This window comes from Acomys russatus, chromosome 9, assembly GCF_903995435.1.
Source record: "Acomys russatus chromosome 9, mAcoRus1.1, whole genome shotgun sequence".
Taxonomy (NCBI): domain Eukaryota; kingdom Metazoa; phylum Chordata; class Mammalia; order Rodentia; family Muridae; genus Acomys; species Acomys russatus.
Genome location: NC_067145.1, coordinates 58,852,413 through 58,879,880, shown reverse-complemented (window position 1 = coordinate 58,879,880; position 27,468 = coordinate 58,852,413). Strand labels below are relative to the sequence as shown.

General features: G+C 45.9%; 2 protein-coding genes across 9 annotated transcripts in view; both read right to left on the bottom strand.

Annotated features, from left to right (window-relative positions):
- Positions 1 to 27,468, bottom strand: part of LOC127194016 (3-alpha-hydroxysteroid dehydrogenase) — a 1,235,587-nt gene that overhangs the window by 807,724 nt on the left and 400,395 nt on the right. The window lies entirely within an intron of this gene.
- Positions 69 to 26,684, bottom strand: Il15ra (interleukin 15 receptor subunit alpha). 5 transcript variants are annotated; one of them, XM_051151430.1, is made up of 7 exons: positions 26,513 to 26,684; positions 13,988 to 14,182; positions 11,536 to 11,634; positions 8,781 to 8,978; positions 8,234 to 8,266; positions 2,938 to 3,013; positions 69 to 300 (listed from the first exon to the last, which is right to left on the bottom strand). In XM_051151430.1, exons 2-7 carry the CDS (start codon positions 14,040 to 14,042, stop codon positions 204 to 206), a joined length of 558 nt encoding a protein of 185 aa, XP_051007387.1. In that variant the 5' UTR covers positions 14,043 to 14,182; positions 26,513 to 26,684; the 3' UTR covers positions 69 to 203. The 5 variants fall into 5 exon arrangements, with proteins under 5 accessions (XP_051007387.1, XP_051007384.1, XP_051007386.1 ...); XM_051151427.1 differs by lacking the exon at positions 26,513 to 26,684 and adding an exon at positions 26,157 to 26,402; XM_051151429.1 differs by lacking the exons at positions 8,781 to 8,978; positions 26,513 to 26,684 and adding an exon at positions 26,157 to 26,410.

Here is a 27,468-nt window from a genome sequence, read left to right as displayed (position 1 = left end):
GCTGGTGTCCTTCCAGTGTGCATATGGGAGGCACCCAGGTGCAGTAAAACAGTTCATACCCAAGACCTAAGGCACCACAGGAGGCCTGCTCCTGGTCCCCAGCTCCCGGTGTTCAGGTGCTCCTTAGCTAACACAGAGCTGCCTTCTCATCTTCCCTTCAGACTCAGCTGGGCAGGTTTCCCCGAGTCTCTGAGGTCATACGGTTAGGCTCCCATGTCTTCCTCATTGCTGCTGGTCCTCATGGTCATTGGCACTGCTTCCATGGTTTCCACCTCAGCACCACGTGGCTGGGAAGTTTGCCTGTAAAGCAGTTCATTCACAGGTTTAGAAAAGAGGACAGGAAAAAGAAAAGAAAAGAAAAGAAAAGAGGACAGGGTCAACCTTCAGTAGAAACATCAGCCCTGCTCCCAGAGATCTGTGTTGTTTAGAGATTAGGAAAACCTAGACTACTATGAATTTTAATCCTATGTGGATATTTTCACCCTCACCATCCATCCATGGGAGGTTTCCAAATGTTGCTGGAACCAATCATACCACCCCACCCTCACCCCCAGCTCTCCCAGGCCTCTGCTAAAACCTAGCATGGAGAGCAAGTCTGGAGAAAGGATACTGGGACTTTGCCTAGACCAGGCTTGATGACATTGATGGAGGTGGCTAGATAGCAAAGCAGTTTTAAAAACAGTTCTTAGCAGTGAGCATTAAACAAATACAGTAACTGGGCTCAGTGGCTCAAGCCTTTAATCCTAGCACTCTGGGAGGCAGGGGCAAGCAGATCTCTGTGAGTTCGAGGCCAGCCTGGTCTACAAAATGAGTCCAGGACAGCCAAGGCTACACAGAGAAACCCTGTCTTGAAAAACCAAAAACCAAACCAAAATAAAAAACAAACATTTCCCCCCGTCCCTGCCGAAGAACCCCCAAATACAGTAATGAGCTCTTGGATGGCAAGAGCAGAGACAGGCTCTGTATTCTGGCCGTGTCTGTTAATCTACCTGTCTTGGCGTTCCCTCAATTTTTAGGTCCTAAGTATCTTGGTCAGTGCTGTCTTCCATGGCTCATATAATGTCTTCTTAGGGACAAGCATCTTTTCAAACCATGATTAAGTAAGTAGTTTTGTATGAGACAGAAACAAATCAGAATCTAGGTCAGCTCACTAAAAGGCAATTGGTTGAATGGCAAATCTGTCACTTTATTATGATGCTTATTGGCTGTATATGCCAAATTTGCCAATTAATTTAAGAATGTAGCATATTATTTATTAAAAAGGTACTAGACCTATTAAGTAAGTATTATCACTCAAGAATATAACTCTAAATTCAGGATATCAGATAAAAAGCATTCAGCTATGAAAATATTTTGAAATAACTTTCTATGTTTGTCAGCATGTAGCATTTTTTATTTTTAAGAAAATTCTTGAATATGTAATCTTAATTTAGTTGTTTATTAATTACTTCTGGGGCTGGTATTTTTTCTTTTTTCTTTCTTTCTTTTTTTTTTTTTCTTTTTTAAGATTTCATTTATTTATTATGTACAGTGTTTGAAGGCCAGAAGAGGGCAGTAGATCACATTATAGATGCTCGTGAGCCACCATGTGGTTGCTGGGAATTGAACTCAGGACCTTTGGAAGAACAGCAGAATAGTTAGTGCTCTTAACCTCTGAGCCATCTCTCCAGCCCCATTTTTTCTTTTTTCTTTTCTTTTTCTTTCTTTCTTTCTTTTTTTTTTTTTTTTTTTTGAGACAGGGTTTCTCTGTGCAGCCTTGGCTGTCCTAGACTTGCTTTGTAGACCAGGCTGGCCTTGAACTCATAGCAATTCACCTGCCTCTGCCTCCCAAATGCTGGGATTAAAAGCATGGGCCACCATGCCCAGCTGGGCTTCTGGTATTTTTATCAGTTGATGTAGGGTTAATAGTTGTCAAGCCTTATGGGAAGTTTTGATTACTGGCTTTCTTTTGGGATCATCATCCTGTTTCAAATAATCTTCATTTCATCAAAACGGGACTCAAACAATCAGAAATTTTATTTCATTTTTTTGAAATTTTGGTGGTCAAACCCAGGGGCTCCTACATGCTAGGCAAGTGTTTTGCCAACTGAGTACATCTCCACCTCAAGTCCTGTAATTTTATATTGATATGCTAGCTAATGTTTTATTCCTAGTGACTACAAATTAAGTTTTAAGAATGCTGATAAGTTGCCAGGCATGGTGGTGCATGCTTTTATTCCCAGCACTTAGGAGGCAGAGGCAGGTGGATGACTGTGAGTTCGAGGCCAACCTGGTCTACAAGAATCTAGGACAGCCAGGTCTACATAGAGAAACCTTATCTTGAAAACAAAAACAAACAAACAAAAAGAATGCTGATAGCCATTTATGTACTAAAACAGAGGCGAGATTTAGTACGGAATTAACAGTTATGTCGGTTGGTTACTAAATGATAAAAATGCAAGGTCAAAGCCAATATGCCTGGTGAGGTTTTAAAGAAAGAATGGTAGACAGGGTTAGAGAATAATGAAAAATATAAACCGCGATGTCAGGAAGCCGAGGGAACTCACCACAAATGCTGCAGTGTTTAACTGCTGTTATTAGGAACACAGAATTAAGGCTGACATGAACACTGTTATAATAAGGTATACCATGTGTGACAAGTTCATGGAGGGTCCTGAGTGTGTCACAAAAGGAGCTGATGCAAACTGCCTTCGGTATGACCCCCTGTGCCACAGGTTCAGTTCCTGCCGACCCCTTTTCAAAAGCACATGGTCTGAGAGCTGTAGGAGACTTGAAGGGCCCTCTGCTCTGTCTCACGTGGCTTCTCCTAGCTGCCACAGGGGCTGAGTATGAGAGTTCATAGTGAGGAACGGGGCTCGTCTTCTGAGAGAGCCTCTTGGAATCTTTATGATCAAGCTATTTGGGTGGAAAGGAAGAATCCGGTCCTGTGCCACTCACCTTGATCTGATGTACCAGGCCAGGAAAACCACCACAACACCTGCTCCAACCAGAAGGACCGATGTGGAGATGGCCACTGAAACAGAGCAGAGCTCAGCTAGAACCCTTCAAAGTCCCATGAAGGCATTCATTTCCAAGAACTGGGAAATTGTAGGTAGTTTCCATTCTTTTTTTTTTTTTTTTTTAAGATTTATTTATTATGCATACAGTGCTCTGTCTGCATGTACACCTGCAGCCAGAGGAAGGCATCAGATCATATTATAGACAGTTGCGAGCCACCATGTGGTTGCTGGGAATTGAACTCAGGACCTCTGGAAGAGCAGTCAGTGCTCTTAACTGCTGAGCCATCTCTCCAGCCTCTAGTTTCCATTCTTGCCTAGGACACATGCCCCTCTAGCCTGCTCTTGGGTTCTGGAGAGAAGCTCAGCAAGTAAGAGCACATATTGCTTTTACAGAAGACTCAAATTTGGTTCCCAGTGTACACAGCGGGCCAGCTCTCAGCCACCTGTAACCCCAGCTCCAGGGGATCAGAAACATTCTTCTGCCTTCTATGGGCATCTGTACTCACCTGCACTTATCCCACCCCCACCCCATATGATTAAAAACAATAAAAATAAATCTGAAAATTATAAACAGGAAATGAAAGCTGGCTGAAAATACAACTAAAGTCATTTCCAACAGGTCACAACTGTACACACAGAACATTCTTGAGTCCGGTGGGTGTTGGGTACAAACTATTAGGTCATGATGAGACTGCAATGATCTTTACTTTCACTAAACTGGTTTCATTTCTGTTGCCCTCAGAGTTTTACAATGTCATGGAAACAGTAAATTCATAGAAAGAAGACCATCTTTTCAAAAAGTAAATAAAACCAGCCTGGCATAGTTGTTAGAAAAATATTAGGAAATATAAAAAAAAAAAATCAATGAAAGATGTCTTGAGGTCTTAGATTTATTTTTTTCATATTTGCTGCATGTAAACTGTCTCCACTCTGACTGGTAGGCTTAGCACCCATTTACTGCTAGGGGGTGACTTATTGGAAAAGAGGAATTAGTGCTAGAAAGAAGTACTTCCGCTTTCACAGTGCTCTTCCTGTTTCTTTTTGAATAAGAAAAAACAACTGCAGAATCGCCATCAGGAAAGAAGTCTCCCAGGCCACTGATACTACAAAACCACTGGATCTGGAGCCTTCACCTCAGTCTCTTTTCAATTATGTCCACACAATGCTGAACAAGAAATTGAAACCGGACCTTCCAGAGACATTAAGTTAGTAGGTTGTACGCCAAGTTCTCCACCCTTTTGTGTTTCTGGAGGGAAAAGGAAGAACTAGAGATTTGATATGAGAAGTGGGAAGCAGGGAGGAAGGAGATGATGGGATGACTGTGGTGAAGGAAGCCATGGGAGCCCCGCTTCCACTTCAGATCGCAATGTATGATGGGACTAAGATGGAGAGGGCGGCAGAGATAGCCAGGGCCAGTATTTGGGGAGGATGGTGAAATCGCTGTGTGTGAACACCAAGGGAACGGATTCCTCAGCAAACCAGGCCCCAGGCCAACCTGGCCAGCCCTGCAGGAGCACGGTACCGCATCAGAGGAAGATGCTGCAGGAGGGGCCCTCTTTTCTCCCCCCTGCTGTCCTAGGTTCATAAGGAGAATTGAGCCCAGGACTCGAGGATGTAGTTAAAGTACTTGACTTCCATGCAGTGAGACCTGAGGTTCTATCCTTAGGACTGAAAAATAAATAAAAGAGATGCTGAATTCAAACCAGACATTTCATAAATTTAAGGTAGGGTGTGTGTGTGTGTGTGTGTGTGTGTGTGTGTGTGTGTGTGTGTGTGTGTGTGTGTGAGTATGGGCATTCTTGTACCACAGTGACTGTTTGGAGCCCAGAGGGCACATGTGACAACCTCAGGTTGTTAGTTTTCACTGTTTACCAGTTTTTGAGACAGGGTCTCTGCTGTAGTCTAAGGTGAATGTCAGGCTGGCTGGCCCAAGAGCTTTTAGGGGGTGTCCAGTCTCTGTCTCCTACCTCTCCTAAGGAGCACTGCGATTACAGGTGTGAGCTACCATGCCATCTTAGCATGGGTTCTGAGGGCTGAGCGCGGGTCTTCACATTGGCAATTGCTTTTACCCACTGAGCCATCTTCTTGACCCCAATATAATTTAAAATCAGGAACCAGTATTTCATAGCAACTTAGGACCATCCCTAGTAAAGAGTTCATTTTTTATTGGACAAGCAGATGAATGACAGAATGGCGGGTGCAGCTCCCATCAAATGCAGAATATACCGACTACAGCTAACTCCTATCAAGACACAGAACTGTTCTGGGAAATAGCCTTTTCACTCCTAGTGAACTGAGTACAGCAGCGTAAGTGCCCTTGCAGCTGGCATGCTAGGCTTGTGTTTTGTAATCAGGAGTCTTGGGCTGGTGAGCTGGCTCACAGGGTAAAGGCACCTGTTGCCTGCCTGACGTCCTGAGTTCAATCCCTGGGATCCATATGATGGAAGGTGAGAAGCAACGCCTATAAACTGTCTTCTGACCTTCATATGCATGGGCAGGCACACATGCACACATGCACGCATGCACGCATGCACATATGCACGCGCACAATGTAATTACAAAGTTTTAAAAATAAAATCAGGTATCTTCAATAACAGCCTATGTGAAGTTCAGGGAAAAGATACTGGGATAAGTGAATAAGGTTCTTGACAAGAAACGCTGTCAAATGAACTCATTGATAAGACAACAAAAATATAAATCACATCTCCTCACTATTTATTAAAATGTAGGGCTGGAGAGATGGCTCAGTGGTTAAGAACACTGGCCACTCTTCCCAGGACACAGGTTCGATTCCCAGCACCCATATGGCAGCTCACAACTGTCAATAATTCTGATCCCAGGGACCTGATACACCTTTCTAGCCCCTCAGGCACCAGGCATCCACATGGTCACAGGCATGCATGCATACAAAACACCCATGTACATAAAATAAAAGTAAAGTAACTTAAAACATTTTAAAGTCTCTAAGTTTTTGTATTCATTTGCTAATTCATTCAGTATTATCCAGTTTTCTGTTGGGTTACAAGGAACAACTTGTAAAAATAGTGATGGCTGGGGCTGGAGAGGTGGCTGGGTGGGTGACAGCACATACTGTCTTGCTGAGGACCCAGGTTCAATTCCTATCGCCCACACAGCAGCTCACAACTACCTGGAACCCCAGTTCCAGGGCACCTATCTGATGCCCTCTTCTGACCTCGGCAGCTTCCTGTATACACAAGGCACACTTTCATACTTTCATGCAGGTACATAAAGAGAACCATTTGTATAACGTATTTTAAACATTAGAGGCTGGGGGCATAGCTCAGTGTAGGGCACTTGTCTAGCTTGCCTTTGGTTTCATCCTTATCATAAAACAACAAAGCAAAACATCAGGAGGTTGATTAGCAGCTAATTGGCCAAGCAACGGCTGTGTTTAAACCTTGTTGTAACTGCCTTACAGAGCTATGCTCAGCTGATTGCTTATTTGTGAAGAAAAAGCTCCTTTCCCTTTGTCTCGGAGCCAAGGAACATCTGCAGCATGTAGTGGGCGGAGCCAAGGAACATCTGCAGCATGTAGTGGGCGGAGCCAAGGAACATCTGCAGCATGTAGTGGGCGGTAGGGCCCTCAGAGGTCTCCAGTGGCTGGGTCAGATAGCATGCGAATGGCAAAGGTGCTGCCACAGATGCTTTTACAGAACTAGACTGGTTTGAATTTCAGTTTACACTTTACTAGCGGACAACTAAAAACTCTCAGTGTCCCATTTTCACTTCTTTGCTAAAAAATGTGGCTTCTCTTACAGTTAGAACACCTTTACTTACAGGAAACACTTTTTAGAATTTAAGAATCTTTGTATTTCCCACAATCCCTTGCACAGAATTATCTTTGTCCTTTGTAGGGGTTCAGTTAATTTTTATTGATACGCATTTCAGAGGGTAGGAGATTAATTTTTGATCTTTGCATCTCGTGAAATCCATGAACTGGAAAAGCAAGTGTTAGATCCTAAGTTGCTTGAAATGCTATATAAAAAGTTTAACATGTGGATTTTCACCCACTAAGTACACGTGTACCTGGGTTTTCAATTAGTTACCTTTGGTAATATAACTCAAGTAAATAATTAATGTCCAAAAAAAGAGACTGGCGAAGTGTGCTCAGCTCTACATGAAGGTAGAATATTCCATAGCCGATAGAGAGAGTAAGATGGTTTCTAGGTTGGATATGTAGGATTTCTAAGACATGTCACTGTCCTGGTTACCCTTCATTGCCAACTTGCTACAGCCTGGAAGTCATCTAAGAGGAGTAATTGGGAGATTGCCTAAACCAGATTGGCGTGTGTGTGTGTGTGTGTGTGTGTGTGTGTGTGTGTGTGTGTGTGTGTGTGTGTTCTTAGCATCCACAGCAAGCAGCTCACAACTGCCTGTAACTCTAGTTCTGGGAGGTTCTGATGCCGCTGGGTTTCTGGAGCATGTGCCTACAGAGGCCAGAAAAGGCTGTTGTATTCCCTGGAGCTGGAGTTACAAGTGGTTGTGAGCTGCCTCTCTGGGTTGATGGGAACTGAACTCTGGTCCTCTGCAAGAGCAGTAGGTAATCTTTACCACTGAGCCACACCCTTTTTTATGACACTAGAGACCAAGCTTGAGCCTTGGACTTGCCAAGCAAGTTCAGTGCCACTGAGCTGCACCCTGGCCCTCCCTTCTCTCTTTCCCTTTTCTTTCTTCTCCAAGATCTGTCTTCCTCCTTTTCACAAACACTGTTTTTGCTTTCCTTCTGTGTGGCTTGTAAGCCTCTTTCTTTTTCTTCTGTAATATTCCATGCCTTTTCCCAGTAGAAACCATTTAGATGGAGTAGTCTAACTATCTCTCTGCACAGTGCTCCGCCAGCCTGGGTGAGGTCCATGCAACTTCTGGCAGAATGATGTTATCTTAATGGCAGCAGCAGGCTCCTGTGGTTTGCTTACACACCCTGGATGTGAGTGGAGCCTAGCAGAGCTTAACTACAAGTAGCTGAACTGTCAAGTTCTTTTGTGGCTTACTAACTCCCTGCTTTGTACATCAGTAGGGTGACAGAAGCTACCAATCTTAAGTAATCATGTCCAATGGCAAATTCCATAAATAGGGGATTATAAATTATTCTCTGATGGGGACATTTCAGAGAGGCTGATGACTGTGTTAGAGCATCTTGAACCAGGCTGCTGAGCATGCTGGGTCTGCTTTGCAGATCCTGGTTATAAACACGTAAGACAAATGAATATACTCACCTTTGGTTGTTTTGGAACTGTATGGAGACATCCCTGCAGGGGAGAAAGGAGAGCTGAGTCAGGGCTGGAGTCCCAAGAGCACTAGGTTCTCACGAAGCTGATGAGATTAGCTACTGTATTAGAGCCATAAGAGACTCGGAGCTGGCAAAAGTCAAACTGGTTTTAGCAAACCAAACAGGCTAGCTTGCGGAGGTGTTTGGTCACGCCTAAGCCATGCCTTAGAAAGGAGCAATAACCAGTGGCTTCCTCACCCCACAGGCCACAGCTCCACACTGTCAAATGTTCCTGCCATCCTCTACCATGCACATCAATTAAACCGTGTCATATCTGAGAGGAGGGACTTCCTTCCTGGCTACCCTTACAGTGGGGATTGCAGAGACCAGGTAAGCACGATGGTGGGCAGCAGGCGACTGGGCCACCCAGTCAGTCCCGGCTTGAGCCCAAGTGGTCCAACGCTAGTGCAGGCCTCCTCCTGCAAGAGCTCAACCCCGGTCTCAGAAGCAGTGTGTGGGGAACTGGCCTGTCCTCATGCAAAGCTTAGGCTAACCTGTTATCCCGAGGGAGGTGGAGGCTGTAGGCTCCAAGGTCATTGTTGTTGGAAGCGATGGGGCTCGGGAGGACCCGTGACTGCCTGTCCCTGTGGTTCCTGCAGAAGTTGGTTGGGCTGGTAGCAGCCTGGAGCCAGGCACAAGAGCTGTATCTGTGGCCACTGTGGTATCTGATTTGGGAGGTAAAGCTTCTGGCTCTGCAGGAATTCCAAGACAGAGACATAAAAACTCAGACTAGTGCCTGGAACCCAGGGATCCACTTTAGTGAGCCTGTCCAGGCTAGCCCATGCCCAGAATACTGTCCAGGCTAGCCCATGCCCAGAATACTGTCCCCTAACTAGATAACATAGCTGTGCACCGGACAATGGGACTTGCGATAACTCTAAATAATGCTCATTTATTATCATACATTAGAAAACAAACAAACCAGGAGACGTGAGCAGATACGCCTGCTCTCTGGAGAAGGTATGCTATATTCTCAAAGACTTGATGCCAAAGCACAAGTGGAACTGTATTTGCAGGAGACAGGTGGTTTTCTCTTTCAGTTTTGTTGTTGCTTCTTTAAGCAGGGTCTATGGTATGTATCCCTGGCTGGCCTGGGACTTGTTAAGTAGACCAGGATATCTTCAAACTCATAAGGATCTGCTTGCCTCTGCCTGCAGAGTGCTGAGATTGGAGGTGTGTGCCACCATGCCTGGCTCCATATGTTGGCATGACATTTGGAAATAAGAAGAAGCTCATTTCCAGCTTCCCTGAACGCTTTATCGGAGGAGAGTGCTGTGATGTAGTTCCTGCTGGCATGGAGGATGCCTGGGCTTAGGTTTCGGTCTTCCTTGTTCATCACTGGCAGATGGGCATCCTAAACTATAAACTAGCCTACCTCCTCCCTGTTCTCTATGCCCTTCCCACTGCAAAGGGGTCTTCCACGGTGGCAAACATCTAGGTTGAGGTGCTAGCATCTAGCATCCAGCATCTTGCTGCTCTAGAAGCACGGTGTGTCCTGTCCTCATACTCTCTTGGCCAGGCATCCACAGGGTAAGGAGTGCTCATCGCCCTCAGTCCATTGGTCCTGCTCATGTGTATCTCTCCATCCCTAAGCTACCAGCCCTACGGAGCATTCACATCCAAGCACCCAGGATCATACCAGCTAGTGTCCAAGCCATGACTGCACATTGTTGTCTCAATGAGGAACATCTGACCAAGCGTCTGGCACGCAGAGGAAAGGCTGAGAGAGACTAGTTGATTATTCTTGTCTCTTGAGTAGACACTGCATGACTCACTCCAAAGGAGCTTATGGATCTCTTCCATGTTAAATGGGTCAAGTTCCTATCACTTTCTCCCGTTTATATGCAACCTATTTGCCAGAGGAGACCCTCTTTTATTTTATTTTATTATTTTTTTCCTAACAGTACTGGAAGTTGAACCTAGGGCCCTATGCATGCTAGGCAAACATTCTATCAATGAGCTACAGCGGCAGCTCTATTTTATTATTTTTAATTTTTGAGCCTGAGCCTTCTATACTATGCAGTGACGTGAAGCTCAGAAACCTCTCCATCCTCCTTAGAACAAAAGTCCTCACCCTGGGATGCCTAAGAACCATCTGGGAAGCTTCTAAAGCTGCTGATTCTCAGATCGTTCCCCAGACCAACTGGAGGTCCTCTGTAACTCCATTGTGTATCAGAAGGCTGAGCCCCAGCACACGGGAAGGTCTGACCAATCGAGCAAGTCAGAATGATTGAAAACAGAAGTCCCCATACTTGAGAGTAGAAAGTGGGAACAAGGGAGAAACCACAAACCGGATGATGTGACACACACAAAAAGAACCAAGAACTTAATGAAAACCAAGAGGACCATAGCGGGGAGAGCACAGGCGTCCGATGGCCTTAACACTGAGACACACTGCTGAAGACAGACATTGGGCACATTACACAACACTCAAGCGAAGTGTAGAGCATTGAGCTGGGTCCAGCGGCACATGCCTGTAATCCGAGCCCTCTGGAGGGTGGGGTGGGATGACTGTGAGTTTGAAGCCAGTCTGGCATACATAGTGAGACCCTGTCAGAAAGGAAGAAAAGAAGAAAGGCAGGGACTGAGAGAGGAGCAAGGCTCATGCAGTGTTTCTGTAGCATAGCACTGCGATGGTTGTCTTTAACCTGACCCAAGGGAAGGGAGTCCCAATGAGGAATTGTCTATACTGGTTTGACCTGTGAGCATGTCTATGGGGATTGTCTTAAGTTAATTGACATGAGAAGATCCATCCCACTGTGAGTGGAAATTGACGGGGCTGGAGAGATGGCTTGGCGGTTGAGAGCACTGACTGCTCTTCCAAAGGATCCAGGTTCAATTCCTAGTACCCACATGGCAGCTCACAACTGTCTGTAACGCCAAGATCTGACACCCTCACACAGACATACACACAGACAAAACACCAATGCACATAAAATAAAAATAAATAAAAAAATGTTAAGAAAAGAGTGGAAATTGAGCACAGCACAAGTATGCAATTGAATATGCATGCATGCATTTCCCTCTGCTCTTTGACTGTAGACCAGGCTAGCCTCAAACTTTGAGATCCACCTGCCTCTGCCTCTTGAGTGCAGGGATTAAAGTCATGCGCCACCATGCCCGGCTATGAGTTCTCAACCTTATAAAGTTCTCTTGGGTTTGCAGTGATCATCAGCAGAGGGCCATGGTATCTTTGGTAGAGAAGTGGAGCCTAGATGACAGGACTGCAAATTTCCCTAGTATTTCTACCTTTTTCAGGAGGGGAGGGGCTCTCCGGCTGTGGAGTCACCTTTGTCATCACTACTGTGGAAGGCGGCACTGGACTCTGATGAGCCAGGGATGGGTCTCCTAGAGAGAGAATAGTCACATGGAATTTCTGATTTTGAGGGCAGAATCTGGAGCAGTTTCAGAACTAGCTATAAAACAAAAGAAAACAAAACCGAAAACCAAAACCAAAACCAAAACCAAAAACAAACAAAAAACCACCAATGCACCAGTGTACGTCCATTTCTGGCTTCTTGGGACAAAGCTAGAAGCACAGGAAATATCAGCTCCCTGACTCAAAGGCACAGCATGTAAACTGCTTTTCTAGTGTTTCCCACAGGTCAGTTGTCAGGTATTTTTATATGGAATGACATATGTGGCATCAATCAAATTTTATCATACTAGTGGTTCACGGGGAGAATAAAATATCACTCAATGGAGTTCATTTATTTAGGGGATATAGTCAGTGCACAAGAGCTAGGGGAAAACAATGAAGGGAGATGCTGATGGTAAAATGGCCAAGGAGTAAAACCCTTAAAGGGCCCTTCAGCCTCTGGGTTCTGAAACTCCGATTACAGGGCTAGAGAGATGGTGTCAGTCAAGTGTCTGCCGCTCAAGCATAAGAAGCTGAGTTCTGACCCCAGTGCTCTTGTAAAAAATCTGGGCACGATGGCACAGATCTGCAACCCTACAGCTCTTGTGAGGGGGCGGGGACAGGCAGCTTTGTGAAGCTCACTGCTCAGCCAACCAGTGAGTGTTGGGTTCAGTGAGAGACATGGTCTCCAAAAATAAGGTAAAGTGACAGTGGACTATAAACCAAATCATGAGCCTAAGACAGGCTTTTAGTTACAGCAACGTAAAACTACCCGGCACACTCCGTTTCCCAAGAATGCAGAAGCGCCAGTTTTCCACTTTGGTTTCCAATGCTATTATTTGTTTTTGTCTTCCTGGACTTTTCCCTTCAACTGCAGCTGGTACCATGGACCAATTTTCTTCTGGCCCTGGGTTTCCAGGGTATTGGGGCTCCCTCCTTCCCTTTGCTCTGCTGAGCTTTCATCCAGAAGCTGGATGTGTCTGGGGTGGGGGTGGATGGCCATTTGGCAGGCTGAGAGGCTCTTCCAGGAGTTCCCAGAAGACAGAGCTGGGCATTTTCGAGTAAGTTATGTGTGAGTGTGCTAGCTATTGCTAGCCATGTTCTGACTATGTGGTGAATGCTTGTTGGAGCAGAGCCCCCACCCCTCCCCGGAAGACTATACACCACTTTTTAAAGTTGATTCTCACAGCCTTCATGTTTTCATTGTTGTTCTTTTTTATATTTGTTTTTGTTTTTTGAGACATGGTTTCTCTGTGTAATGCTGGTTGTCTTGAAACTCACTCTGTAGACCAGACTGGACTCGAACTTAGAAATCCATCTGCCTCCCAAGTGATAGGATAAAGGCCTGTGCCACCACTTCCTGACATTTTTTTTATTCATTGGGTTTTTTTTTTTAAATCTTTTTTTTTCTTCTTTTTAATTTATTTATTATGTATACAGTGTTCTGCCTGCAGGTCAGGAGAGGGCACCCAATCTCATTATAGATGGTTGTGAGCCACCATATGGTTGCTGGGAATTGAACCTTTGGAAGAACAGCCAGTGTTCTTAACCTCTGAGCCATCTCTCCAGACCCATTGTTGTTTTGACATTAATTGTGCAGTATACTGGTGGGTAAGCATGGGATATTCTATTTGTTAGGTTTACCCAAGTTCCCGGGTCCCAGCAAACAGGAACAGTGTATGTTTTCCTGCAGCCCTCTGCCTTGTGAGAGGTCCAAAAAGCTCTCTGGGTGGTGAGTCTGAGCACACACCTTCATCCATAGACAAGCTTCCTGGTACTGTCCTGCCTAAAGAAATAGTGATGGTTGGGATAGTGAACATTTACCAGACTCCACTTACTTCTACAAACCACTGTTGGCATCAGGTTCATTTTCTGGGTGACCAGCCAGAGTTCCAAGAGGCTAAGAGTTGCTGGCTTGTGGCACACGCCTTTAATCCCAGCACTTGGGAGGCAGAGGCAGGCAGATTGCTGTGAACTGGAGGCCAGCCTGGTCTACAGAGCGAGTTCCAGGACAGCTAGGGATATACACAGAGAAGCCCTGTCTCAGAAATGAAAGACAGAAGGAAAGGAAGGAAGGAAGGAAGGAAGGAAGGAAGGAAGAAACTAAGGGTTTTGCCCACACATAGATTAGTGGCAGAGCTAAAATATGAACCAAGTTCAGATGACAGAACCCATTGCCCATGTATTCTCACGCCAGGAGGGGCTGCTTCTTGTCCTACTGGTTTAGTCAGCTCCACATCTTAGAACAGATCTCTTTGGCTCCCAAGGCTCCCACACTTCAGTCCTACTCTCTGGTCGGCCTTGGCAGGAGGCAGGGGAGCAGTGTGGAGACTGGCTACTTACGGATGCACTTGAGGTTAGGAGTTGTCCAGTGGGCGACGTTTGTGTTCCTGTTCATCACACACTCGGTCAGGGTGGATGTGCCGGCTTTCCGCTTGAAACCAGCATTACAGACGTACCTCTCCCTGGAGTTCAGATTGTAATTCTTGACCCGGATGTCTGCATGTTCAACAGCTACTGGGGTTGGACATGTGGTGCCTATGAAGCACACAAGATAGGAGAGAGATAAGAAGACTGGGGTTTATTCATGTGTGTCCTGATAGGAGCACAATAAATAGGTTTGGAGCTAGGGTTGAACTTATCCTAGGGGTCCCATAGGGTAGACAACCAGGCACAAGCACATACGTATGATGAGGAAGTACTCGCACCATCTAGAGCTTTCTAAGAGTCTTCTTTAGTACAGTTGGATGCCCAAGTCATCAGCAAACCATCCCTTTACCCGCTATTGCCCATCCATCTCTACGCTCATGACAGCTCTCAAAGCTACTCATCTTTCTCCATTATGGATCAAGCTTGCTTGAGGGATGTCACACTGTTGTTGGGGTTTTTGTTGTTGCTGTCCCTCTATGCCACCACCAGCAACTGGCATAACTGTTAGCCTGGCATCCTTGACTTACTCTTCCCTGGCAGCCTGCCACTCTCATAGAAAAAAAAAAAAAAAACAAACCACCAAAATGTATAAGAAGCCTACAAGGTTTTGTTAGCATCTGCCCTTCTAGATGTCTTTCTCTTTGGCTTCACATGACTCTGACTTCATCACAATCCACACTCTCAGCTGACTACCTCCCACGACACTTCCTTGCCGGCTGCCATGTTTCCCTGCCTGGAAAGTCTTCATTTGCTTGCTGGTAACCTAGTCCTAAGGTTCTGTGATATTCTGTCTCTACTCTATAGCCTCCTTGACAGTTCATACTTAGGATGTTGAGAATTTATGATTAATGTATATCTTACCACCTGAAGTCTAAGATATGGGAGAATACAGGCTATGTCTACATTGCTTAACAGTGTATTCCTGATACAATGGAGTGTGGTACATGGAAATATTAGATGCACAGATACTTGTTAAAAGAATTATGGGTAGGCTTGGTATGGAGGCACACGCCTTTAATCCCAGCACTTGGGAAACAGAGGCAGGCAGAACTCTGTGAGTTTGAGGCCAATCTAGTCTACATAGTTCCAGGCCATCTAGGGCTACATCATGAGACCTTGTCTAAAGCAAACAACTGAAAGAATGATAGATGAAGACTTTTCTTCAATAGCAAGCTGGTGTCTGACTTCCTGGGGTGATTTAGTTGGGGTTGTTTTCTTTCTACACAGGGAGTCAATGTTTCTGATTACTCTCATGTTTTCAGAAGAAACTAGGAACGAGATGAGCTGTGCTGAGGATGAGCTGCTACAGATAGGTTGGCTCTCATGATAGCTGGGATTGGACCCACACTGCAAAACTACAGCTAACACTGGCTGCGGTGGGAGAGCTGTGTGTTGTAGAAATGAGGAGTTTCACATGGTGAGATCAGAGGCCTTAGAAACAAATGGAGGGTCCACTGTGAGTCTGAGGCCAGCCTGGTCTGTACAGCAAGCTCCAGCACAGCCAGGACTACATAGAAAACCCTGTCTCAAAATCAAATACCAAAATTTTATATGTATGGGCATTTTGCCTGGATATGTGTGAACCACATGTATCCTTTGTACCCAGAAGAGGTTGTCAGATTTCCCAGAGCTGGAGCTACAGATGGTTTTGAACCACTCTTTGGGTGCTGGAAATCAAACCCAGGTCCTATGGACAAGCAGCCAGTACTCTTAACCACTGAGCCATTTCTCCGCTCCCATGTGTTTGACTTCTTGTAACTTTTTCTCTTCTTTCTCTTCTTTAGTGCTTTGGATCAAACTCTGGGCTTTGCACACAATAGGCAAGTGCTCTGTCAGGATTCTTCTCTGAAGAAACTCCAAGAGCCACTGGCAGTTCAGGCCAAGGCCATCAGTTGGTGAGGACGATTTCTTGAAATGGAGGGAACTAGAAATGATCATCCTAAGTGAGGTAACCCAGACCTAGAGGTGGTTTTTACACTGCTGACTTGCTGCCCCTTTTCTTACTAACACCTATTCACACCTTTTAGAGTTTCCTCTTCCATGACCAGGGAGGGCCCAGTCAGTGCTGTTAACTCCACTGTCCTGCATGTGGAATTTTAGCTGTAGCTTTGTAATGCAGGGTAAGCTCTTCATCGGCATGTGCAATTCTAGCTCTGCTGCTTCCTGCCTCCTGTCACCTCAGGTCCTCCTTTTCAGTGACGCTCAGGAGTTATGTGTGGACCTACCTGAAGAGCTTGTTAAAACTAGCTGGCTCCAAGCCAGAGCTACTAGGCCGGCAAATCTGAGGCCTGGCCCAGGAATCTGCATTTTCAAGTTTCAGATGGTACAGGCCCTGCAGGTTCAGGAACTGTGCTTTGGGAGCTGCTACTGTCTACAAGTACAGCACAGCAAATGGTGTTTTGTTTACGACACAGAAGTGTGAACTGTAGCAGCCTGCTTGCTCACACCGTCTCCAGGTCATGGCATCAGTGCCGTCAGTGAGGGTCCTTTTACACATTCTTCTTTATACAATCTTCTAAATGTCTAATCTAAGGCTTTAACTTAAAAAAAAAAAAAAAAAAAAAAAAACCAAACATTTATTGCTGGGCAGTGGCAGTGCATGCCCTTAAGCCCAGCACTCAGGAAGCAGAGGCAGGTGGAGGATCTCTGTGAGTTCGAGGCCAGCTCTGTTCTGGAACTTGCTCTGTTCCAGGCCTACATGAAGAAACCTTGACTCAAAAAACTACACACACACACACACACACACCACCACCACCACCACCACCACCACTACTTAATTGTGTGTGTGTGTGTGTGTGTGTGTGTGTGACTTGTACCACAGACATTTGTGGAAGTCAAGGGTAGGCTGTGGCACTCAGTTGTCTCTTTCCAGTTTGCAGGTGCCAGGGGTGGCGGTTAAATCAGACTTAGGAGCAAGCACCTTTTCCCACTGACCCATCTCAATGCCTGTGCTCCCCCACCTCCACATTAATTTATTTATTGTTTCACTTTACATCCTGCAGCTCCCTCCTCCATCTCCTCCTGGTCCCACCCTCTTCGCCCTCCCTTCCTCCCCATTTCCTCAGAAAAGAGGAGCCACCTTCTCACAAACCCACCCCAGCACATCAGGACTAAGCCTGTCTTCTTCCACTGAGGCCAAACCAAGCAGCCCAGCGAGAGGAAAGGGATCCAAACAATGTGTGTGCTTTTAAGTGGACCTTATTCCCCCATCTCAATCTCTAAAGTCTACACCACACAGTGTGTGTGTGTGTGTATGTGTGCGCGCGCGCGTGCGTCTGTGTGTGTGGCTTGTCAGTTCCATGTTTTAGCTCAATGTTTCCAAACTTTTACATCTGCATTTGTGAAAAAAAATCTGCATTTGTGATACTTTGCTGTATGTTACGTTGCTCAGAAGATACTCAGGGATGGAGTAATGGTGTGAGGTGGGAAGGAGCAATTCTAAAAAGTCAATTCAAGTAACCTTAAGAACACTTGGCAGGAGACCAGAACGGAGAATCCAGTGAAAAATACTAGGCTTGATCTTTGATAAAATGTTCCCTCCTTCTGAGAAGCCTGAACTGTGCGTGGACCTTTGGACCTCTGGGAGAGCTATTACATCATTGTGGGTGGATGGTCTCCAGCCTCAGATCAGTATCTCCAGGGACCTAGAGGTCCCCAGTGGAAAGGCCAGAGAAAGGCATCTAGCTGAACTACCCTTTCTCCTGTTTGCCCCAAGCCTGCTTCTTCTTCTTCTTCTTCTTCTCCTTCTTCTCCTTCTTCTCCTTCTTCTCCTTCTTCTTCTTCTTCTTCTTCTTCTTCTTCTTCTTCTTCTTCTTCTTCTTCTTCTTCTTTTGAAGATTTATTTATTATTATGTATACAGTGTTCTGTCCACAGGCCAGAAGAGGGCATCAGATTACATTATAGATGGTTATGAGCCACTATGTGGTTGCTGGGAGTTGAACTAAGGGCCTTTGGAAGAGCAGGCAGCGCTCTTAACCACTGAGCCATCTCTCCAGCCCCCCAAGCCTGCTTCTTAATGCTATTGTCTTGTCTTGGGCCATCAGGGATCTGCTCCCCACCTCCACCCCCCCGGAGAACTGGCAGGCCCTGCCATGGGTTGTTTTAAGACCTTGGAGGCAAAGGAGCCTAAGAACCGTTCATTGCACGGGCCATTTCCTGCCTTTGCAGTTGCAGAGGTAACCCATTCTGCACGGAACACCCTTTCCCCGAAGGCTGATACTGCTGTAAGTTCCGCTTGGTCCTTCTACACATCTGGAGCGTCCCTGCTCCTGGAACATGGTGTACAGGGGGCAGTAGATGAACCAGACGGACACAGCTGGGAGTGACAGACAATACTGTCTAATTTGCAATCGCTGAAAAAGTGCCATCACGAAAAAAGTCCAAGGATGAGCAAGAATTAGCCAGAAGAGTAAGGAGAAAGTGGGGCAAGCAGTTCAATCTGGTCAACAAAGTCTGATGTACTTCCAGAATGTTCCTGTATCAGGACTCAGACAGTGTGGCCTTGCAGAACATGCTCGTTGCTGGCAAGTACAGGGTCTCCTCCTGTTGTCCAAACCTGCCTGATATGACCGGAGGTTTTTTTTTTTTTTTGTTTTGTTTTTAAAAAAACAAAAACCAAGTTGGAACTGAAAAGAAAAGCGGTTAAGAACAAATACTGCTCTTCCAGAGGACCTGAATTTAGTCTTCAGCAGCCACGTTAGGTGGCTTATGACAACCTGTAACTCCAGCTCCAGAGGCCCTAACACCCTCTTCTGACCCCCTGGATATGTACACAGTATCTGCACACGGCAGACACTTCCACAGACATATGCACTCACACAAACTAAATATAAAAAAATAAACCTTAAAAAAGAGTAGATAAATGAGTGAATGGCAAAACCAGAACAGCTAATGGAAAGAAGAGTGAATGTGGCCCTCGCGTCTACGCCATCTGCGTCTGTTGATGCTCCCGCATCCTTCCCTCTGATGACCTCAGCATGGCCTGCGCTTGGGTCCTGCTTCCCTCTGACCTCAGCATGGCCTGCGCTTGGGTCTTAGCTTAACATCTCTCTACAGCTCTTCTTGGCTTTTGCTGCTCCATACTTTATCTACTCATCCATCTCTTCGCTCTCCTCCTGAATTTGGTTTTTTTTTCCCCCCTAAGTGGGTAGAGTGCTTGGCAAACACGCATGAAGCCCTGGCCTTGATCCCCTACTCTGTATTAAAGCTAGGCATTTTTTTGTTAGGTTTTGTTTTGTTTTCTTTGAGGCATGATTTCTCTTTGTAGTTTTGTCTATCCAGGGAACTCACCATGTAGACAAAGTGGTCTCTAACTCATAGAGATCCACCTACCTGGGCCTCCTGAGTGCTGTGACCCTGCTGCCTGGTGACTCACGACTGTGATCCCAGCACTCAGGAGGTAAAGACAAGAAGACCAGAAATTCAAGGGCATCTTCAGCTACATAGCTAATTGGAGGCTAGCCTGGGCTACATGAGACCATCTCAAATGCCCCCTCCCCCCACAGCTCACTACTGTAGTTTCCTAGGCAGGTGCTATTTATTTCTCAGCATATTCCTTCCTAAGTCTAAATCAACATTTTCCAACCCTTCCTTTCTGTTAAAGTCTAACATTTGTTCATTTATTTTGCATCTGTCTATCTGTCTGTCTGTCTATCATCTATCATTTGTCTATCTATCTATCTATCTATCTATCATCTCTCTATCACTAACATATCTATGGTGGGTACTCAGGCTCTGGCTTTGTGTGGCAGTCAGAGGACAAAGCTGCAGAAGTCAGCTCTCTTCCATCACGTGGGCTCGATGGATCCAAGTCAGGTGAGTTTTGCTGCCTCGACCTTTCCTTCCTTGACAGCTAACCTCTCACATGGATCTTCCATAGGGTTTGTGCCCCTCTCTCCACATCACATGGGCAGATCTCCAGCAGTATTTTCGTGGGACTCTGAGCCAGGACATGGGCTTATGTATATCCCCACCTGTTTCTCTACTGCCTCAGTGTGTTTCTCAACCTGCTGTGTGTGCGTGTGTGCGCATGCGTGTGCGCACGCGCGCGTGTGCATGTGAGAGAGAGGACAACTTGCAGGAGTTAGTTCTCCTCTCCACCTCTGAGGTTTCAGGAGTCACACACATGTCTTCAAGCTTAGCAACAAGCACCTTTACTTTGAACCATCTCATTTTGAGCTTTCAGGCTGGTAGCCTTGCATATCTTTTGTCAGATGTGCTAAGGGTTTAATTTATTTTTATTTTTATTCTTTTTAAGGGTTTAACTTTTTAAAAAATATCTTAAAGTTAACTTTTGTTCATTTTATGCATGTATATAATTTGTTTTGATAATATCCACTCCCCAATTACTTCCTCTTATCACCTTTATTCTCCCTCCAATTCCCTTCTTTTCAATAAGTCCTCTTTTGCTTTCTTGTCTTTTAAAATGTATAATGTGCTAGTTTTACGTCAACTTGACACAAGCTAAAGTCATCTGAGAGGACGGAGCCTCCCAGTTAAGAAAATGTCTCCATAAGATCAGTTGTAGGTAGACCTGTAAGAGATTTTCTTAATTAGTGATTAATTAGTGCCAGTAGAGCCAAAAGGGGGTGTGCTGGACACCCTGGACCTGCAGCTCCTGATGGCTGTAAACCTAAGTCTTCTGGAGGAGCAGGCTGTACTTTTATCTGCTGAGCTATGACACAGAGCTTTAGTACAGTCACTTGCATGAGCATGGCTCTGGAGTCACTTAGCGGAGAATGGTGGCCTACCAGTGGCTACACCAATGAATAGAAACGACTCTCCAACTGCCAGGAGCCGTTAACTGCCAACTACTCAGGTAGGGCTGGGGCCTCATGAGTTCCGGATTTAACATTTTTGATGCCACTGAAAATAATATGTTTAAATTTTTATTTCCTGGAGGCTTGTTGTTAAAATTTTTGCATGTTAGTTTACAAAATTATATTGACTTAGTATTGGACAGTCTCCATGGACACACTCAATAACATTCTATAGGTCCTATGGGATTTCCTGTTGACATGATCAGGCCATGACTTACCTGAACATATTTCATGATACTATTTTGTCTCCTTTACTGTCTTACTAATGAAATCATTATTGCATTTTATTTTTATTACTTCTTATTGATTGGGTTTTACTTTTGGACGTGATCTCACTTTGCAGCTCAGGCTGTTCTAGAACTCACTATGTAGCCCAGCCTTCCCTCAAACCCACAGCAATTATCCTCCTCAGTCTTGCAAGTGCTGAGAAAACAGACACAAGCCCCCATACCCAGATTCATTATTGTGCTACTTTACAGGCTGCTTTAGGGTGCCACTGTTTGCCACCAAGTGATAGTATATTACCTAACACTTACAGGGTAAGAACCTTAAACAAGGATGGAGAGATGGCTCAGCCAGTAGGAACTCTTGCTGTCCAAGTGTGAAGATTTGACTTCAAATCCCCAGCACTCACGTAACAAAGTTAGGTGTGGTTGTGTGCATGTGTAACCCCAGAACTGGGAGTGGGGAGACAAGAGGATCTCTGTCAGCCTAACTCCAGGTTCAGCAAGATAATTACATAATTACTTCTATCACAAAGGAACAAGTCAGAGAGTTATAGAATAGACATCAAAATTTTCTCCTTACACACACACACACACACACACACACACACACCAGAACCTTAAAGAATGCTCTTCATATAATTTTCCCAGACTTTGCACTATTGTTACCACACATTTTTCTTTTACATACACTGTAGTACACCAATGCATTATTATTATTATTATTTTGTTTTGAATAGTAAATTTATCTTCAATTTAAAGAGGTATTTATGATACTTTAATCATTTCTTGGTGTTTTGTACTAAGAGGACTTTGCATTGTCTACTTTGTCTTTCTGCTAAAAAGAGAAGTCTATACTGGGTCTTTCCAACGCGAATGGCCCTCAAAGATAAACAGGCACAGTTGATATTTGAATGCACAAGGATATCAAAATACTGCAGCCAATTCAAACAGCCCAAGTGGTGGTGAGTTATTTAATTTACAAAGCTAGGTGCTCTCACAATTACATTAGAAGCAATATATATATATATATATATATATATATTGTTTTTTTTTTTTTTTTTTTTTTTTTTTTTTTTTTTTTAAAGACAGGATCTCTCTGTGTTAGCCTTGGCTCTCCTGAACTTGCTTTGTAGACCAGGCTGACCTTAAACTCACATCGATCTACCTGCCTCTGCCTCCTGAGTGCTGGGATTAAAGGCATGTGCCACACGCCTGACACAATATATTTTATTGTAATGATAACTTTTCATTTCTTTTAATACTATAATGATATTACAATCTCTATGTATATATATATGTGTGTGTGTATATACATATATGTCTCCATATGTATCATTACATAGCCAATATAAGTCTACAGCCATACCATAGTGCACTCTATAGGTCTCGTCTGGTCTTGGAAGCTAAGCAGGTCGAGCCTGGTTGGCCTTTGGATGGGAAATATCCAATGCAAGCACCTCTCATCTTGTTTCCTATACTACAAGCACTGTGAAGACCATGAGTGTAGCACACGGTTCTCTAGTCCTCCTTTCCTGAGTCTAAGCCCCACATACAGTAGGTACTTCTAGGTTCTGACCTTATGAGTGCACGTAGTAGATAAAGTTATGGAAACTGGAGCTAACTTACAATTATGCTACTTTCAACGTTCTCACATAGCCAGTCCTACTGATCATTTGCATGAAGCATAAGGCTACACCTCTTTCTGTTCACCAGAACCTGTGGATCAGGCTTCTTTATCAAGTTGGTTTTACAGAGTCTGAGATGGGCAAGGCGCCCTGGCCTACTCAAGTATCTGGAGTTCAAGAGTTGTCAGGTCAGCATGTCCCTCCCATTCTTTACCTCGAGTCAGAATTCATTCCAGCATTTTCTTTTCCTTACACTCCCATTTGAACACCGTAACAGGTGGTCAGACACCAAGAAGAGAAAATGTGGCTCTTGCCCTCTGGAAGCTCTCACCCTGAACCAGACATGCCCAAAGAGTCAGGGCATCTGGGCTTCCGGTAATCTATTTACCTTCCTGGCTGAAGTGCTAGCCAACCCAACACACTTCCTCATGGTGCAGTAAGAACAGGCTGTACTCAGCTCTTTTCCCCAAACTCATCCATTTCCTTCTTCCCTCAGGCTCACTAACTAGGTTTCCTAATCAATGCTGAGGGTCAGAAGGCCAGGTGTCTGTAGATGGAACGTCAGGGAAAGAACGAAGCCTGCTCCCTACTGTTTGGACTCAGGAGGACGTCACTCACCCCAGTTTCCCAGAGACACCACCTCTGCTCCAGGATTTCTTTACCACTCACTGAACTGTTGCAGAAACCTCAATCTCGCTTGCAGCCTCCAGGCTCTCCTCACAACAGTTTGTTTTTAGAGCACCTGTCCACCACGCAGCCCAGCAATGTGCTCCCTCCACAGACCCTAAAGTCCCCCATTGTATTTTGCCCAAAAAGAGTATCAAGTCTTCCAAGGAGCAAGCCTCCCAGTAACATCTTTACCATATGTGACGAAGGACACTAATGTGATTCTTTGAACACACGTGAAAGGATTGTGTAAGAAAGAGAATCACTGGGGTCAGGCATAGGGGTGAACACTTGGGAGGCAGATCTCTGTCAAGGACAGCCTGGTCTACTTAGAGAGTTCTAGGCCAGCCAGTGCTACACACACATGCCCTGTGTCTCAAGGAAAGAAAAATGAGGAGGAGGAGAAGGGAGAGAGGGAGGGAGGGAGAGAGGGAAGGAGCGAGAGAGGGAGGGAGGGAGGGAGAGGGAGGGAGGGAGGGAGGGAGGGAGGGAGAGAGAGAGAGAGAGAGAGAGAGAGAGAGAGAGAGAGAGAGAGAGAGAATATAGTTTCCCAACATATTACCTCATAAATATTGCTATACTGAGACAACCTAAATACCCAACAGTCATGAGGCAACGAAAGCTCAACCATGGCTCTAACAATAAATGTTTAGCTGGGTACGTCATCCCAGCACTTAGGACGCTGAGGTAAAGGGAGGGGTGAGTCATTCTTCACCTTCTACACTGAGTCTTTCCCCCTCCCCCTCCTCTCCCCTCCCCCTCCCTGTTGTTTCCCCACTGGAATTCTCCTGCCTCTGTCTCTAATTCCACCCTATTGTGCTGTTTATCCAGCTCATATGAGTTCAGGTCCTCAACTCTGGGTGGCAACTGTGTTCCTAAGCCATCTCCTCAGTAGTCACTGTTTATTTATTTACTATGCTTTTAGGTCTTACTATGTAGCCAGACTATACCTGAACTAGAGAGCCTCCTGCCTCAGCCTTCACAGTGCTGGGATGGTAAGCATTCTCCACTACATTTGGTGGGAATTCACTGTTGATACGAAGAGTAACTACTGAGCTAAAGAAACCATACAAGAAAGAGCACAGTCTGCATAACTTCATTTATATAAAATCCTAGAAAGTGCAACAAATCCAAACGACGATAAGCCATTGCAGAGTGGGGCAGGAGATAAAGGTTTTGGAGGACGCTGGGAGCTTGGCAATAATGGGCTTTGTCCTTGTCTTCATAGTGGTGGGAGTTTCAAGAGTGTATACTTTTATATTGAAACTTAACAGACTGCACAATTTAAACAGGCACAGTTTACTAGAGTCAGTTTTGGCCCAATAAGGCTGTTCTTAAAACCAGGATGGGACAGCCAAGGCTACACAGAGAAACCCTGCCTTGGAAAAACAAAACAAGACAGAACAAAACCAACCAACCAAAACAAAACAAGATTCAGGTGCCACCTCACAGCATCATTAGGTCAAAGCATGAGGCTGTGTAGCACCTGAGCTGTGGAGAAACCCTTTTCAGGCAATAGAGAGGCGCTTCCTCTAAGCCCAGCTGGAAGAAAACTACATTCGCTTTCAGATTATTTGAAATAGCGTCAGGCTATTTCTGGCATCTTGGGATCAGTATCCAGTTAAGAGGAATTTACCAGCAAAACCCAGCTTTACAGATGGGAGGGTGGGGACCCAAGAATCACAGCTTTGGGAAAATGAAACTCCACAATTTAACACTCCTACAGAGCTAACCCCAGGAACAAGTCTGAGTGGGATGACTATGGCTAAGTCCCAAGGAGACTGGATCAGATGCCCATCACTGGGAAATCTTGCTTTAAAACCCACGCAGGGATAAAGAATTTCTACTAACTCACGGGGAAGTCCATGGATGACTTCAGTGAGTCCTCGGGCCCTCAAATCATGTGCACATTTGCAAGCATGTGCTTTCTCGCAAAGTTCTGTACAGAGAGTACATAGATTTTTATCAGACTCTGAAGAATTTCATGATTATAAAAGATGAAGCATCCCAGGTCAGGACGTTGCTAGACCCATCTGTTCTTTCTTTTTCCTTCTAGACCTTTTGGAACAAAACTAGGAGTCTCACTCATTCTTCCTCATGAGATTAGGTCTAGGCGACACGTTCTGGAACACATGACATCTCTCTTTCCTGGGCGCACAGTCTTCTCCCCAACCATCCCAGCCCCGCACTTGAGAAATGGGACTTGTTTCCTAGCGTTCAGATGTGCAACCTGCGCCCCACCCCACCCGGGAGTGCAGTCTTTTGCCCAGTGCCTTCCACCTAATTTACTTTTTACCTAAAAGTTATGAGGCGTGGTTTTTCCTGTAGCCCCTCCTGGAACCCCACAACGGCGGCGCGCGCGACACCCCAGAGCTGAGCGGGTGGGCTGGCAGAGGTACACCTACACATTGAGTTCCCTAACTCTTGCCTATCTTGTCAGACCTGCTCTCCTCCCTAAGTCGCCAAACGCCACCGCCGCCGGTGGGGTCGCTGGACTCCCTGACTGCCTTGCACGTGTGACCCGGGAGCCAGCCTGGAGAAAGGCAGGGGGCCACTGCTCTTATCTGTGCTCTCCCAGGCGACCTCCACGTGTCCTCCCCCCGCCCCCACGCCCTGCAGCGATCCTCTCCAGCTGGACCCGTGGCTTGGCCCAGGGAAGATGTGACCCCCCCCCCCACAGGTCAAGTTCAGCTGGGCTTTGAGGTCCCCCTCTGCGCCCCTGCTCAGGCGCCTGACGCTCCCTACCCGGCGTCACCCGCAACGGGAGCAACAGCAGTAGCAGCAGCAACACCGGGAGGGCGTGGACTCCACAGCCTCGGAGCTGCGGCGAGGCCATGGCCGATTGTCCCTCGCAGTGACCCACCAGGACGCAAGGCTGAGGTCCCTTTGGAGGTGCCGAGCTCAGCTCCCCGACCAGCCGGCAGCCAGGAGCATTTGCTTTCGCTTTTGCTTTAGCCCCGGGGGTTGCAGAGAGGTGCTAAGTGGTGACAGATCTGTGACTCAGCATCCCCACCCCTGCTTCGGAAGAAGCCCCGCCGGCCCACAGTGACACCCCCTCCCCATTGAGGCTGCTCCTGTGCCCTGAAACGCCGGGCCCTCACCTGTACAAGCCGGTGATCTTCTTTTCGCTCCCTAATGCTGTCTTCACTGTAGCGGCAAATTCCTTTAGGTCCACTCTGCCGCTTTGCGCCCACACCTGACTTCAGCCTCGTTCGTTTGTCACCTGCCCTGGCTGCTGGTCTTCAGTTGTTCGAATTGCAACTTTCAGAGTTTTCCTCCGAGGTAGCCCCGAGCTTGACTGTCTGCTCTCTGTGTCCCTGGGCGACTGCCGGAGGCAGTTCTGAGCGGAGGTGAATTCTACACCCAGGTCAGTTTCCTGGTGCACTCCGGCCCCAAGAAAGGAGCGCAGCTGTGTCCTGGCCGCCTGCCTGCTTGCCTGCAGTGGCGCTGGCAGTGACAAACACCTGCCCGGGCCCAGGACACTTGGCCTTATTCTGGCAGCGCCTTTCCAACTAAAGAAAATGCCAGGTGTTTGAGCTGGGAGAAGGGGCATAGACGGAGAGGGAAAGGGAGGAGAAGGGGTAGGAAAAGACTAAGGAGAAAAGGAGGGAAGGGGGAGGAAGAAAAAGTATAGATAAGAAAAAGAAGGAGGAGAGGAAGAAGAGGGGGAGGCAGGAGGAAGAAGGAAGGCAAGTTATTCATCTCTACCCCTTACATTTAATTTCTCTAGACAATAGACAACTTTTCAAAATCTAAGAAAACATCCTTTTTTTTTTTTAAAGGGTGTGGGTTTTTTGTTTTTTTTTTTTTTTTAATTTTTAAAAAACTTCCTTGGGACTTTTAAGATAAGCCCCATGCTATGGAGGACCAGATCTGGCCCTGGGAAAACACTGAGTGCTCAGTCAGAAATACCCCTATCTGTGTAGATGTGCCTTTAGGAAGACAGACACACCCGAGTTTCAGTTATAGCTCCGTAAATCAAATCCATCACCATTATGGTGCTACTGAGAATACGTGCAGGTCCTGTTTGGAAAAAATGTAGAGAGATATAGGTTTG